This window comes from Coffea arabica, chromosome 4e (genome assembly GCF_036785885.1).
Source record: "Coffea arabica cultivar ET-39 chromosome 4e, Coffea Arabica ET-39 HiFi, whole genome shotgun sequence".
Lineage (NCBI taxonomy): Eukaryota > Viridiplantae > Streptophyta > Magnoliopsida > Gentianales > Rubiaceae > Coffea > Coffea arabica.
Genome location: NC_092317.1, coordinates 4,390,976 through 4,407,584, shown reverse-complemented (window position 1 = coordinate 4,407,584; position 16,609 = coordinate 4,390,976). Strand labels below are relative to the sequence as shown.

General features: G+C 35.8%; 2 protein-coding genes across 2 annotated transcripts; both read left to right on the top strand.

Moving 5' to 3' along the window:
* Positions 1-1,258: 1,258 nt before the first annotated feature.
* Positions 1,259-4,010, top strand: LOC113741260 (protein MHF1 homolog). The gene is made up of 4 exons (XM_072046717.1): positions 1,259-1,487; positions 1,565-1,636; positions 3,039-3,119; positions 3,693-4,010. Exons 1-4 carry the CDS (start codon positions 1,370-1,372, stop codon positions 3,839-3,841), a joined length of 420 nt encoding a protein of 139 aa, XP_071902818.1. The 5' UTR covers positions 1,259-1,369; the 3' UTR covers positions 3,842-4,010.
* A 1,668-nt stretch (positions 4,011-5,678) lies between these two features.
* On the top strand, positions 5,679-12,460 carry LOC113742482 (uncharacterized). Its single transcript, XM_072047275.1, has 7 exons — positions 5,679-5,928; positions 6,811-7,339; positions 7,494-7,650; positions 8,981-9,025; positions 9,196-9,361; positions 11,069-11,439; positions 11,959-12,460. Exons 1-7 carry the CDS (start codon positions 5,704-5,706, stop codon positions 12,275-12,277), a joined length of 1,812 nt encoding a protein of 603 aa, XP_071903376.1. The 5' UTR covers positions 5,679-5,703; the 3' UTR covers positions 12,278-12,460.
* Positions 12,461-16,609: the final 4,149 nt, after the last annotated feature.

The window sequence follows — 16,609 nt, the reverse complement described above, 5'->3', positions numbered from 1 at the left end:
GGAGTTGAGGACTAAATAAATAGTAGTAAATGGTATAAATTCTCTCTCTCTCTTTTTTAAGAAGTATTAGGGTGTATATAATATTAGTGTTTATCTTGAATGACGTTCTTTATTGTGATTCTCTTTGCTTTCCGCACTTGATGAGCTAACAATTGTATCTGACGATCTCTATCATGAAATTTGCAGGAAATAGGTTGGATGTGCTGAATTTCCTATGTCTATCTTGTTCCTAAATTCAGAAATAAGCACTGTAGAATCAAAGAATTGATTATCTAACAGCACAAGTAAACAATCTCCACAGACTGGCGAATCTTCAATATTATGGGATCTTCAATGAAGCATGTCAAAATATAGCTGTCAAGCTCTATATTAATGATTCAATACCCAAAATTCTGTAAACGTTTCTGTTTTCTTGGCCAAGGCTTCTTCAGTTACATGATCTTCCACTGATACAGATCAGTAATCGCGAAAAGATTTTACCATTGAGTCAACGTCAGATTTTTCTAGGATATGTGATCTATTCTCATCAATGCAATGCGTTCACTGAACACAATATGCTAAATCCACCCACCTCATGATAAGTTCTTGATTTTGTGTAGCATCAGTTGTGATTTTTTGAAGTTGCCAGTTTCAATCTCAATTTCTCTGTTGTTTACCTACCATGAGATGAGAGGCCTTGAAAAAATTAATGAGTAGGAAAAAAGAGACGTGAATAATGTCCAAGATGATTTACAAAAGAGTTGATCTTATATGGGCTGACATTATTTTGACGTTAGTATACATAGAGAGTATCATTACTTAGAATCACTATTAACAATAATTAGGACCTGTTTGGGGTTGCGGTGCTTTCAGTTAAAAAGCACTTTTGGATGTTAAAAGTATTTTTGAAACGCTTTGATAAACATCATTCCATAAAATTAGAAATGGAGCTTTTGGTGTAAAAAACACTTTTAACTAAAGCTCAATTTTGATGCTTTAACTTTTATGTTTTTTAAAAAAATTTTAAATTTAATCACTTTATCCTATAGAGAAATGTTATTTGGACTCAATTTTTTGTTATTTACAGTTCTACCATTTGTTTTATTAACCATTATTTTTTTAAAAAAAATCTTGTCCAAAAATTTAAGAGTAGATTGACTAAGCATGCTGCTTACGGGCCATTGAAAAGTTTGTTCACTGTTGGGAACTGAAGCCCAGAAGGCCTAGGCCCATCACAAACAAACCAAGCTGCTTCAAACGTGGCGCTCCCTTCATTTTTCCCGCGCATTTTGTGCTGATTCCGGCCAATTTGGCCCCAAAAAAAATTCCCACCCCAAACCAAAAAAAAAAAAAAGCAACCCTAGATAACAAATTTCTGAATTGGTCGAAAATGGAAAGAGGAACCGGAGAAAATGAAAGCGAAATGGATAGAGATGAAGAAGAAGCAGTCAATGAGATCTTAAGAGATCGATTTCGACTCTGCACTATCTCCATTGCTGAAGCCGAAGGTATTTTAATTAGCTTTTGGATACTTGATTGCATAATATTATGTAAAATCATCTCATATTCGAAATTTTTTGAGCAGCAAAAAAGAATGGGATGGAAGTTTCGCAACCGATCATGGCTTGTATTTCCGATCTAGCCTTCAAATATGCCGGTAATATTTTTCTCCCTAAGGTTCTCTGTGTATTAAGCTTGTATTAGAGTTTTAAATAAAATTATATATGGTTACCTGTTATTTGGAGGCCCAAAAAAAAAGGAATAATGGAAATGAGCAACTTTGATAAATTCGTCGTCCAAAATGCGTGCTTGATTTTTTTCCCTTTTTCTGGTGGGCTTGAAAGATACTATTTTCATTGGGTTTTGTTAGGCTGTTTGATTCTAGTCATCTTACTGCAATTCTGTGTATTTTCTCTCTGCATTTGGTTACCATTTGGAATTTGGATTATAGTCAAATAACTGATAGTAGAGGATTTCCAGTCTATGATTGCACAGAATGGGCTATTGAGCTGTGGAACTGTCTCAGCAGGAAGTGGTTTATTGTATAGAGCTCCTAAAATCACATTATTTCATCTTGACTTATCTTCTTTTGAGATTATCTTGATTAAGTCAACTTGATTATTTCAACTTAATCAAGATAATCTCAAATGTGAAGTCGTCTTGACTGAAAGTTTGGTCCATAACCAATTTAGTTCAGCATGTATCCAGTATGGGAATGTGCTCATCTTTGGGGTGTGGAGATGATGAAAGGCAAGAGCAAGGAGGCTCAATGTATTAGGACACAAAAAGTAGCAGCTCCCAAAGACCGATTCTCGATAATTTTGCATCATGGTCAATTGGTCTGTCTGGAAGATTAGGTTTAGGATAATTCTGTTCATTTCAGATGGATGACAAGGATCACCAACTTATAATCTGTATAATATTCTTAACATCTAATTTTCTGCAACAATTGCATCTGAAGCTGCTTATTAACTGATAGAGGTAGACTTGAACTCTATCTAATTGTTGGCCATCTTGGTTTGATTTTTATGTGTTTCTAAGTTCTTCAGCTTTTCCATGAAACATGAAATCTGTATTTCATGTCTAGCTATTCCAGCTTTCAGCTTTGCTCTTGGCATGAATTTTTGATGGAAAACAATATGATGACCATGAGAGTGGATGAGATCTGGTGTTGTAGCTTGTTCCTTAATCAACCCCATTTTCTTCTCCCCTAATTCATCTTCTACAATGTTTTTTGACACTGCGAAATGTATTAAAATGATGCGACACCAGCGAATTTGCATCCCTGTATTCAGCCAATTTAAACTAGGATATTAAGTGGATCAAAATATTTACAAATTTCAAGTTTCCATAACAAAACTAGTTTTACTCGCTGCTCGCATTTTGTTCCTGCAGAGAGGGTAAGATGTATGCTAGTTAGTCTGACATTCCTGAATTGAAAGCACCAATATTGATTAAAGATCACATCTTGCATATGCAACCCTTAGCCTTTGCTGACAAAAAGGTTTCTTGCAGTTGTTGAAGTTTGAACTAAAAATGGAGTATTTCCTGAAATGCAGAACAGTTGGCAAAGGACCTTGAGCTATTCTCACAGCATGCTGGTCGTAAATCTGTAAACATGGAAGATGTCATACTTTGTGGTGAGTTGACTGGCATAATTTTGGAAGTGAGTTTTCTGTCTCTGGATTATTCAAAATAATGATATGCCTAATTGTACTTCAGTGCACCTGCAGTTTTAGAATGTTTAGCTGCATACTGCATGCTTTAGCAAGTCTCCTAAAAAAGGAAGACTAGAAAGAGTCTGAATTGTTTTAAACGGTAAAAGCATTCTTCTTCTCAATTAACAGGCTCATGTCTTGTCATTGATCATCGTTACAAGTCCAGGTTATTTATATTGGAGCATATTATACGTTGATATTCTCAGTTTACCCCAATTTTGTCATCCTCTTACATGTGATACTTGCATTGACAAAACAAGTGTCATTAGTGCTGCTGATAAGGATTCCGAAGCACATTGTTTAAGCTCTGATATGGCATATGTCTGCACGTTTGGAATTTCTGGTTTAGGGAAATAAAGTCGAGTGCATCTTGATTCAATTTGTTAAGTATATATATATATATCTCTCTCTCTCTCTCTCGTTTTTGTTTTTGTTTTCGTTTGTTTGTTTATTTTCGATGTTCATATACCATAAGCTGACTTGGACTTGTTTCAGCTCATCGGAACAGTCAACTGGCTGCGTCATTAAGATCTTTCTGCAATGATCTAAAAGCAAAAGAACCTCCATCGGAAAGGAAGAGGAGAAGAAATGCAAAAAAGGAAGATAAAGGTGCTGCTGACGCACTCTATATCCCAGATCAGTAATCGAGACTTGAATTTTCGTCCGCAGATTATTGTATAGTTTTTCTCACATATTCCATCTTGGTCCTCTATGATTTTAGATGTATTACCTTCAGTGACTAGGAACAACAAAAAAAACTATAACTGATTAAGAAATACGTATGTCCGGAATCGTCTAAACTGATTCTTCTCACTTCAACATCTTCCCTTAAATGATTCTAAGATGACCTCTGGAACTACATGATAAGCAAAATTCTTCTCACTTCAACATCTTCCATTAAAAGTGATTGGATTATGTATGTTATGGTTGCTGATGAACTTCAAAATCGAGATCGAGGCAAATGTAAAAAAAATGCAACTCGAACGGATTCTAACGAAAAATTGCGGTATACCCAAAACTATGCATGCACAACACTTGTTTTAATGCAACAAATGTATAAACAATTATAACATGTGTAAAGTAAAAAACGAAAAACTTCTGTAATTGCATGTGCAACACTTGTATGCAATTATAACACTAGTAGCGGAGAAGGATGGGTTGGGTAATATGAGAAAGGGGAGTGTAAGTGAGAGATTTTGGATTCGAAACTTTCTACTTGCATATAAAAAAAAAATTTACAACACTGTAAAACAAAAAACAAATATTTATATATTATATGCAACTATCAATAATAACCTAGGGTGCATTCAAACCGAATTGAATTTGAGGAATGTCATGCTCGAACTCAAACTCGATTATTGATAGTGCTACTCGAGTTTGATTGAGTAAAGATTTTTAAACTCGAATTTGACTTGAATAAGTAGTATATGAGTTTGAACTCAATTCAAATGAGCTCGAGGGCCTTTGTGAGCCACGTCGAGCTCGAGTTTGATTTTTCAGTGATAAATTTCACAACTTTCATACTTGTAAGTGTAATTTCACATATATATTATTTTTAATTTAAAAACCTAATTACTCGAATAAGTTCGTTAAGCACTCAAGCCTCCTTCTTTAAGGCTCATGCTTGACACGAATTCACAAATGAGCTGCTCAAGGTCAAGTCGAATCTTAGACTAGTTCGCGGGCAATTTGAATCTCTACTAGCCCTATTATAATCTCTAAATTCAGAGAATACACCATCCACACCTTAAATATATATAGTATCCTACTCCCTCTGTGTAGCACAAAGGAGTCTAACAAAAAACAGCACTATACCAAAAACTATGTGTGATTACATGTGCAACACTTGCATTAAAGTAACAAATGTGTAAACAATTACAACACGTGTAAAAAAAACAACAAATGTTAACATTTTATGCGTCAATATCAATTGTAACCTCTAAATTCAGCAATACACCATCCACACCTCAAATATATGTAGTATTCTACTACGTTTGTGTAGCCCTTCCAACTAAAAAAGCAAAGTTAGACAGGATAAGGAACAATGTTTAGATAAGTTTGGCCTCAATAATGTTTAGATACATTTGGTCTACGAGTCTATAGACTATGTAAGTATATTCAAGATTATGTAAAGGATGATTTCATAATTTTTTTTCTACGTCTTAAAAGTTAATCCAACAAGTAATAAATGCAACAAATTGTGGAAGCACCATAGAGATTAATGATTAGTTTATCTAAGCACAAAAAAAAAAAAGAGTTTTAAGTAACTAATCATAATTAAAAAGAAAAGAGTTTTAAGTAACTAATCATGTTGAAGGTTGATTAGGGAAAACTCTCTAGTCCCTCCTCACTGTCAATTAATTATCAGGATTTAAAAGTTAAAAAAAAAGGGAAAAAAGAATCACATCTACGATCACCAATAGCATAGGTGGGTTTAAGGACGGGTGCACGTCAAACACTATAAAATGCCCAAGCCAACCACAGAAGAAAGAAACAGGACTAATAAATGAGCATGAACGACCCTCCCCGTCCGGTTCTCAAAAAGCCTAAAATCGAAAAAACAAGCGAAGCAGGAGAAGAAAAGAGAAGCAACAATGGCGGCAATCACGAACAAGAAGACGAAGAGGAAACGACGAGGAAAGAGCAAGAGGAAGCTCTCGTTGCTCTTATCGAACACCGTACTAAAGAAGTAGAACATCTCCGCCACCGCATCAGCTATTATACAACTCAGGTCTCCAAGTTTTTCTCGCTATTTCTTCCCTTCTTTGGGTCAGTTTTTCTTAGGTATTGGAATTTTTTGAATCTCTTTGTCTTAAGTATGAGTTTTGATTTTTTTTTTGTTGGAAATTTGGATTGTTTTGTGCTGTATCACTCAAAAAGAAGGAAAATGGCAGTGGTCGGAAGCTACAGAAATGGTGGAGTAGGAAGCTTGTTTAGGTTTAACTTTTTTTTCCTTTTTCGTTTATCATCAGTTGTTTGTATTCAAATGATCGTTTAACGCTTATTAATTTAGGTTGGAAATGTGTTGAATGTGGTTTTTGTTCAAGTGAAAAGTCTGACTCTGGCGAAGCTGTAAGTATGATAAAAGATCCATTTTATGTGAGTGGAGTGTAGAAATGTAAGGTAGTATGATAAAAGGTCCATTTTTATGTGAGTGGAGTGTAGAAATGCAAGGTAGGACCTTTTTTTTGGGGATGTTTTTCTATTATATGTTTAAGGTGGCATTGAGCGTCGATGAAGGGAGTGATTCGAAGGCATCAATTAATGGAGTGATTGAGTTTCGAGATGGAGTTTACTTGTATTTTTAGGTGATGCAGAGAGGGAGAGTAAATCGAGGACACATGATATGCAGTAATGTTTGACTTCATCCTGTGATTTTATGAAAAATTGCATAGATAATGCGTCTTTGCATGAACTTGTTTGTTAATTCAAGCTGAGGGAAAGCTTTCTTGGTAACAGTTGTTGTTAAAGTTGACTTGTATCTTTTGCTGTTGCTGGGCTCATATTTTGTTGGACGTGATTCAAGATGATGTTTTCGTGTTGCTTTTATATTGCACAATTTCATACTTTGCTGGAAGTAATGCTTTGCTGTTCCTTTGGGTGAGAACTGCAGCTTGGTCAAGCAGAGAACAGATTAGAAGAATCAAAGATTCAATTGGCTCGCATTCGTGGTCGCCACAGTTCATTGACAACCAAAGCTTTTCTTGGGAGTGGTACAAAGGAAGCAAATGTAGAAGAAAGATCCAGCACTCCTTTGCAGAATAGTCAAGGTTTGCAAAATCTATCCGAAAGTAAACCACAATTGGGTCAGGAAGCTGTTAAGACATCTAGAAACTATGAGGGACGTGAGCGGGGAGCAGCAAGTCCTTCTGGTCACTCTGAATACTCTTCTAAAAATCAACCTCAGTCTAAACCAAAGGTTGCAATTCCTAGCATTGCTGCAAGCAGCCCTAGAGCTTCTCAACTTGTGAAGACAAAAGAATCTGGATCAAAAGTCGCAAGCAGTTCTGGTTCACAGCAGAACGCAATTACCCCAACTAGTGATAATATAAGTGTCAAGGTAAGAGAGGACAGATCTTACAAGGTATCTCCCGAACCAGAAGTTAGTGCAAGCCAAACTAAAGCGGCAAAAAGAATAATAGGTAAAGTAAATTATTTCCTAATTGCTTATACTGCCTATTTATATGCTTTATGGTTCAAAATGAATTGGATGACATGCAGTATTTGGTTACCATACATTTGATGAGTTGATGATAAAAGGGGTAGAATTGATGCTTGTTTTGCTTTTAATTACAGAGCTGAAAGAACATAAAGAATTGATTCCACTTGTACGAAGCAGCTCTTCACCAATCACGATTCGTTGCCACACTGGCTCAGTTATATCTAGTCAACACAAAAGAAAGTTGAGAAGTCTTATCTTATGTCCTACAAATGATCAGCTATTTGCGACCAGGTAGTTACCACTCCTCTATCTATAGATAGATGCTGATATGGTTCTTGTAGAAGTCATAACCTCCTAAGACTTTAGTTTGATGTTATTTAAAAGTAATAATGCTCTGGCATCTTTCAACTGTTGCCTTTGTAGGAAAAGGCATACGAGTTCTAACTTTTGGAATTTCAGCTATGAATCATTTAGAAGAAAACTAGCATGTGTTTCATGTGATTTTCTCTCAACAAATGATTGTACAAGTATTATTCAGTTGTAGGCCATAATAATTTAAAATTAAATTCTATCTTTTTCCTCTCTCTTTCCCTCACACTGACATGCACTTCGCTGTTCTGTAAACACATGCAAGATTTTAACTACCATGGACATTGCACTTTGTAAAGAGGCGAATATAAATACCATTGTTTCACATGGGATTCGCAGTAATAAAAGGTCTGTGTCTCTGTGTGATGCTTTTGTTGTTTTTTGCAGTCAAACTGGTTCTGGAGTCAAGATATCGTGTCATTCCTTTTAAAGAGTCTGATAAAACTCGCAGATCTATATTCTTCAAGAAGACCTATATTCAGTTTTGTTTGCTTTTATTCTAAACAGCTCTTTCAAAAGATACTTTTAACAAGTTTCCTGCTTTTCATGCTTACCTTTTTATTACAATTCCTTTCTGTAAACTTTATAGTAATACTTTTCTAAAACTCTTTGAAAGAATGCAATCTAAATAGATCTCTAATCTTTTGATAATTTTTTTCCAATTATGTGGGACTATCAGTGCCACATGGATGTAGGTTCTTACATATTTTAGGGCTTTAAAATGCCATATTTCCCTTAACACCATAGTTTTTTTGTATTATGAGGATTTGGAATCTGAAACTTTTTCTTGATCTATAGCATATACTTGCTTAGATAGTAATAGAGTAATTGTATGGTACAAATGTTGCTATCCACTTTATTTTAGATTTCTGATATGAGGCAAGCATTTCAATCAAGTTATTTTAAGATTTCTACTATGAGTTAAAATGTAAAATATGAGGCAAACATTTGTAACTCAATGTTAAAGCTTTCTAGAGATGAAAGAAGAGTGGTGAACTTGCACGGTGGCAATCTAACAATAGATTTATATAGGGTCATGTTTCCCCGTATGATGCAGCTAACGACATATCATAAAGGATAGGATCTTTTCAGATTTAGAAATCATAAGATGCATGGAACTTTAATTTGTGTTAAAAATTTTGTTTTAGTTTTCCAGTCCTTTAGTACTCTCTCTCTCTCTCTCTCTCATCTTATTATGTTCCATTATTGCTTCAAAACCTAATACTTCTCCCTGTACGTTAATGTTTTGCAGTGCTTTGGATGGCATCATCAACTTGTGGCAGGTTCAGGGTAAAGGGTATATGGTCCATTAATATTATATCTTTCCCTCAGGATCTTGTTTTAAAATTGCACGTGTGGTTCTCTAGATCAATCATGTTAATATTATTGTTTTTAAATCTTTTGCTTCTTGTTATCATGATATATGTTCTAAGTTTGGGTTGTTTGCTTTCTTTATGGGAAATGAAGATCGAGTGCCAATCTTTTAAGTACAACTGATTGTTCATCCGCCAAGCAGAGGAGATGGCCAGAAGATATAGCTTGGCATCCTCAGGGAGATAGCCTCTTTTCAGTTTACAGTGCTGATAATGGGGATTCTCAAATATCAATCTTGAATTTGAACAAAACAAAAGAGGTGAGTATCATGGTTCATTGACAGGTTTGAGGAACATTTTAGGCTGAACATTGCTTCACATTAGTTTGTGTAGGCCCTGCTGGAGATGCAGAATACATGTCTTTAAAGCTTGCATGTTTTCTATGCATACCAAGATTTATAATTATGATGTTTAAAACATGAATACAAAATCACCTGCAATCTCTCCTTTTTTTTTGCCCTTCTTCCTCTTTCTTTCTTTCGTTTGCCTGTAGACTTATAATGGACTAAAGTTGGAAACCCTATTGGATTTAAGTTTCATCGTTTTCGAGCTAAGTTTTGGAGCTCTTCATCAACACTTTCCAGAAATTAAGTTGATTGAATCTCATTGACCACTATATTAAATGGTAAACTCCATAATGACAGAACTTCAGATGTAATCCTCTATACCGCAGCCTTGTTAAATTTGGGTTTAGATATCATTTTGGGTGCACCCGGATAAGGCATAATTTGGGTTGGATATTGGTAAAGTAAAAGTTGCCTGGGAGATTCTTATTCATGGCACATGACAAACAACTACGTAAAACTATGTTCAAGGATCCCATGTAGTCTGATGTATTGGTTTTATTCTGTGTCAATGTGTTTGTCATCATTCAGGCCTATGCTCTGGATTTCTATTTCTCAGGGATCCAGAGTTGCTCAATTACATATTAACATGCCTGTGTACTGTATTTTCATGTTATAGGGAAAGCGGTTGTGTCCCTGAAGTAAGAATGTTTTGTGTTTCACTACATGGCTTGCCTACACTTACACTGATTTATGCTACAGTTAATTTTTCATTTGATAAGTATTTGAGGAAAATTGATCATGGCAACAAGCCTTTAGCATTGTAGAACATATTTTCTCTTAGGCCCTGTTTGATAATCCATTTCAGCACTTAAAACTTAATAGATTCAGATCTTAATATATTCAGACCATTTGATAACAAAAAATTGAACATCTGAATTAATTAAGTGGCACTGAAGTTCCTAGGCAAAAGTTGCTCTCAAAATTAAGTGATAAGCTATTCACTTATCACTAAATGTGATATGCACTCAAATGTATTAGATTTAATACTTAACAATTCAATAACTTAATGGATTCAGACTTCAGATTTCAGATTTCAGACTTCAGTTTTATCAAATGCACCCTTAATCTATACTACACGGTAGCTGCTTTTACAGCACATCATCGGTGTAGTAATGGGTGATCTTGCCATCCTAATCCTAAGGAAAATTATTTGAAGATGCTTGAGTTTAAATGGTAAGGCATCCTGCCTAACACTGTAGGATCAAAGTCATACTTATCGAAATGGCACATTCTTTAATCCTCCTTTTGCTTAACCATCAAAATCCAGTAGTTAGGGTGGACAATGGTGTCTACTAGTTTTAGCATTTTAGTCCATTGATCTTGATTCATAATGTCAAGAAAATGTAGAGTGCCTTTTATTTGCCTTTAGTAGGTTGGGAAATAAAAAAAAATGGCAGTTAATCAATTCAAAGGAATTTTTATGGTACATCAACCTCTAACTTACACCCTGGACCATCGTCTTTTGCTTGATTTTTGAATTATCTTCTTTTTTGTTTATGAAATTAGAAACTTGTGGAAGTTTAAAAGTGATATACATTAGAGTGATATGATTTGGTAATTTCTAATAGAATCTACATGTTTCAGCTTTGTCCTAATCCTTGACTGATGATATGTTAACAGGGAACTCGTGTAAGTTTTCTAGAACAGAAGCCTCATCTTAAAGGCATCATCAACAGCATAACATTCATGCCCTGGAAGGATACCCGTTTTGTTACTGGTGGCAGTGATCATGCTGTTTTCCTCTGGTCTGAAAAGGATGGGGAGAATCCATGGAAGCATAAAGTGTTGCACCGAAGTATGCATTCTTCTGCTGTAATGGGAGTTGCTGGGCTGCAGCAGAAGACAACAGTTTTGTCTGTAGGTGCTGACAAGAGAATTGTTGGGTTTGATGTAGCTTCTGAGAGAGCAGGTTACAAGCATCAAATTGAAAGCAAATGCATGAGTGTAGTGCCAAATCCTTGCGACTTCAATCTCTTTATGGTCCAGACTGGGTATGTTATTAACATCTTTGTACAGCCTCAAGTATTCTCTGGTACTTTTTTTTTTTTTTCATTATCAGCTCAGGGAATAAAGTTCATGGTCATAGTACTTGCTTGAATAACACATGTTTACTGCATTCATATGGTCATTTGTGAATATTTTTCTCTATATGACATAGTCAGTTGTTGCAACTTACAAGATCAATTTAGAATTCCTTTTCTGTTTGCTTGCGTTCCTATTCTGGTAGTATGGACGAAGTATGAATAAAGTGGGTAAATAATACTCAAGCTTGTGTAGGAGGAATGGAAATATGAGTTGCCATTTGTGATATTAAACTAGTGACATTTAGTTGAATTTATGGCCAAAAGTTGAAACTTATATTACGCAGAACATGTCAAAGCCTCTTTCTCATGCAGACCTTCTTGTTGCTTGTGGCTGTGACCAACTATGCTCATCCTTGATATCACAAGTCGATGATTTTATTTGATTTTTGATTTGATGGTGGCTTATATATAACATCTTTTTTTCAGGACCCCAGAGCGACAGCTTCGGTTGTTTGATATTAGATTGAGGAATACAGAGCTCCATGCCTTTGGGTGGAAGCAGGAAAGCAGCGATTCACAATCAGCTCTTATAAATCAGGCCTGGTCTCCTGATGGCTTGTACATTTCATCTGGATCAGCAGACCCTGTTATCCACGTTTTTGATATCCGGTTTAACGGTCGCAGACCTTCCCAGTCTATAAAAGCTCATCAAAAACGGGTTTTCAAAGCCGTGTGGCACCATGCTCTTCCGCTCCTGATATCCATTTCTTCTGACTTGAACATTGAGCTGCACAAGACATATTGAATAATTTCTCTTGACTGCGGCGTCTACTGCCTTCCATTTTTGCTCTTCTTCCCAATGTTTAGGAATTTGCATTTGTAAATTGTTGTTGTAAGATACCTTCTGTCTTTTTGGGAACTTTTTGAATATTTTTAGGGATTAAATGCATTAAAACATTTGTATTATATGCATTTTGTTTTGGTTAAATTTACCGTGTCATTGTTTTGTTTCTCTTACCTTTCATTCTTTGCTAGCATCACCACCTCAGCAGCGGCCCCAATCATCCTCCAACACGGTTTGGGTCTGCCCAGTAACTACAATCCTCAAAAATGCCCGATTTTGTACAAATTGGCTTGCCTCTCGAACCTTGCTGCTTTCCTTTCAAAGTTGAACAACAACCTGGAACTTAGCTGCGGTAAGGGCCATCACCATGTTAGCCCATTAGTATTAGCTCACCAAAAATTTCTTGTTGCATGTGATCGTTGTACGGAATCTGTTGTATGTTTCGGCACCTTCTGTACTTTAGTTTTGTCAATTACTACTGCAATCGTAGGTAAAAGGTATTGCAGATGAGTGTTTTCATCTACTTTTCTCCATGGCATTTGCTTTAATCGATCATATTTGATATATTTTTTACCTTAGCTTATGTTTGTCTTGCGAACTTTTTCCAATTTGGGTTGGGTCCTCAATTTCTCCAGCATCAGTTTTGTTATTTTGCTTCTTTGTGATTTTGCATTTTAAGATTAGAAAAAACAAAATTTGCAATTTTAATCTGGAATACTATGAATGCTGTCAACTTTGCCTCTATTATCGTAATTTCCCTCGTGCGTCTCTATAGCGCCATGCACCCCTGAAAAGCTGCAAATGATTAGTGAATTTGCATCCCTACCGCCTAGAAAATAAAGACATATATTCATTAGAATCATAAAGATCCCAATTAGACGCCTCTTAGCACAAAATATAACTTCCAAATAAGCATGCAACACCATCCAACGCACCCCAACGGAGTCAATTACCTTAACTGATGAAATTCACTAACTATTGCACACCTTGTTTTGCCTACTGTAGTAGTCAAGGTAATCTTCCGAGATGATCTCTTTTTCTGGACCATTTCCGATTCAAGGAATGATCTTGTAGCTGAGGTCTTGTCAATCGAGTACCTTACCACAAGAAATAATTGATATGACACTTTGTAGGCTGTTGCAGGCCTATGCTCTTGCAACAGCAGACCTAAAATCGGCCTATCACCGTATCTTGTCCCATAGATGCAGCTTGGACCCCAAGGACACCTCCCAAATTCTACTATAAATAACCCATTTTTTTCAACCTTAGAGGTAACTGGTTCTTAACTCTCCTATTCGACAACCCATTCTCGAATTGTCAACTCTTGCTAACTTAAACATCGAAATCAAACCGGGGGTTTAGCCTCGCTTTTGTTTTTGATATCGTACAGGAAATCTGGACTAGAGTTTACCGATCTTTAGTTATCTCGGGAACCTAGCAATCCTTTTGGAGTTTACCGATCTCCAGTTATCGTGACTCTACACCTACCAATGCTAGCATTATTTGAATAATCTCCAATCTTTTTTGTCAACTTGGAAGGTGGACGTGAAATGCAAGCCATATCATGCAACACTATTCCTGCATAAAATCTGTTTTAAGCGTGTGCGCGTTTAACCCTTCTTCTACGTCCATTATTTGCTCCCCCCATTTATCATGTTGATTCTTTAAGTGGTTGACCTTGACCCCCTGACCTTTGTGGTCAATTGACCACAACCTTTCACCAAGTGGAAACTGGTTACCTCAATCCAAGAAACAGCAGGCCATCAATTTAAAAAAGGGATAATTTCAGAAACCTCCCCTGAGGTTTCTGACACTTTCACTGACATCCCCTGAGGTTCTCAAAATTTCACTTACCTCCCTTGCTTTTGATTTTGTGGTAACAATCCAGTCCAAATCAGATTAAAATATTATTTTCATGTGTGAGAAGGTATTTTTATTCCATAGCTACCCTTTGCAGAAGTTGTATTAGTAGAAGATTCAAAGAAGAATAAATGATTTGGACTAATTAGTAAAGTTGAGGGGGGTAAGTGCAATACAAAAAAATGCATGCACCAGATGTGCCATGCAACAGTTATTTGGCAGATTTTGCAACGGCTAGCTGCAAATTGCAACGGCCAGAAGGTTTGCTGTTTCAGTAGCAATAGCATATAAAGCAAAGCAACTTAACTACCTCTGAGGTTTCAAGCTATTAACATTCTTTGCTACTAATTTGGAGTGATAACAAGTGCATTTGCTGTGCTACAATTAGAGCTCCGAGTAAAAAGTTTTAGCTGCAACCATGGCCTCTTCAAGCCATAGGGGAGAATCATGGAATTCACCTACATCTTTCTCCATTAAAAACAGGTTTTGCCGCTGTAATCGCAAAGCAACCGTAATGATATCAGAGAGTGAAAGGAATCCAGACAAGTTGTATTTCTATTGAGAAATTTCCAACTTTGTGATGAATTTTAAAAAAATTCTACAAAAGGGGTGATTTTGGGTTTAATTTCCGTCAGGGGGGTCTTCGCATTTGTGAATTTCACAAATGCGAGCTTACAAGAGCTCGCATTCGTGGAATGCGAGCTCTGGTTATTGAGCTCGCATTCGCAATTTTTTTTTTCCTTTTTTAAGAGCTAGGGAATTATTTCTAGGAAGCAAATGCGAGCTCTTATCTTTTTTATTTTGGTATTTTTTGAGAGGTAGGGAATTATTTGCAGAAAGCTTCTAATTTTTGTTTTAAAAAATGTTGCAAATATTTAAAATTTTGCAAATAGCTCGCATTTGTTAAATTTGACCTGCAAAAATTGTATTTAACTTTTTTGTTAGATTTCGCATTTATAAGTATGACTTGTAGAAAATTAGATTCAAATTTAGATGTATTAGGGTTTTAAAAATATTATATAAGTGATAAAAATTTTATAAATTGTAAAAATAAAATCAAACTGCTTGGATAATTAAATGTTATATTTGCATAAGAAATAATACAATAATCATAATAATGATAATACAATAATATTGGTGTAATAAAACTACCATTAATTTAAATATTTACTTATAATGCTCAAAGAGCCTAATTACCAATTTTTTCTTCTCGCGCTCAAATATAACATTAACCCGCATGCGAGCTAACCTTGAAATAGAAAAAACACAGAATCCCGCTTGCGGGTTTCAACGTTATTCTGCGCTTCGTGTGTTTGCTTTTGTTTTGCTTTTGTCTTTTTTTTTTCGAAATGGAGGGTTGGCGGTGGAGCTTAGTAACAATTAATTCTTCACTTTGTTGCCGCTACTCCAGTGCATATTAGGACCACTGGTTTGATCACAATTTCCTTTCCATTTTTGTTCTTGTTATTTCCTCTGTTTCTTTTCCTATATCCAGAATGTCGTATAAGACCACATATAAGTGATCTTATATGTGATCTTGTTATTTCCTCTTGTCAAATCACACCAGGCACAAAAAATGGCGCCAATATTGCAGCTCAATTGGCGCCTTACTCCCAAAATGACTGGATTAATTCATGTATCAGGAATCAAGTTTCTATTATTGTTGTTAAGCTTAATTAATCATATCAGATGCCATTATGTAACTAAACGGTAGTAATTAACCCCAACTACTTGGGATATATCTGTAATTTTGGCCCTGATGACGTCAGAAAAGGGGCCCAATTTTTTATCAAGGGAGGTAAGTGAAATTTTGAGAACCTCAGGGGATGTCAGTGAAAGTGTCAGAAACCTCAGGGGAGGTTTCTGAAATTATCCCTTTAAAAAAAAAATCCATCTTCAGTTGTCACTGATGTGATCTACTACGTATCATTCGGCTGGGCAAGATGTCAACAGAAAAGATTTTCCAGCACTAAAGTCAGAAGATGGATTGCATTAGGCATTGGAGCATCAAACCTAGGTATGGTTGGCACCACCAAAACTGTTTACTGTTACTTTTGGGTAATGACATGGCTAATTATTAGGAGATGCAAGGAGGGGGAATACTTTCTGGTTTTGTGCTTGTAATTGAGAGATGAGATTACCATCCTAATGGGATTAGCACTACGCATGAAGACGTGTTGATTGATATGGTCAAAGTATCATGCTTCACTTGCAAGCATTTATTGGTTGCTTCGCATGGAAAAAGTTGTGTAGATCTTTGGTTGTGCTCAATTATGACATAAAAACAAAAATCCAAAAAGTTAACAAGTCAGCCAATTGCTAATTTGTGCTTGGTGATGCCAATTGCCACGAAGCTAAGGAAAAAAAAAAAAAAAGCCCAAATTGGATCAATTAGAGAATTATTGTAGGCTATATGGATGAGACGACAATCAC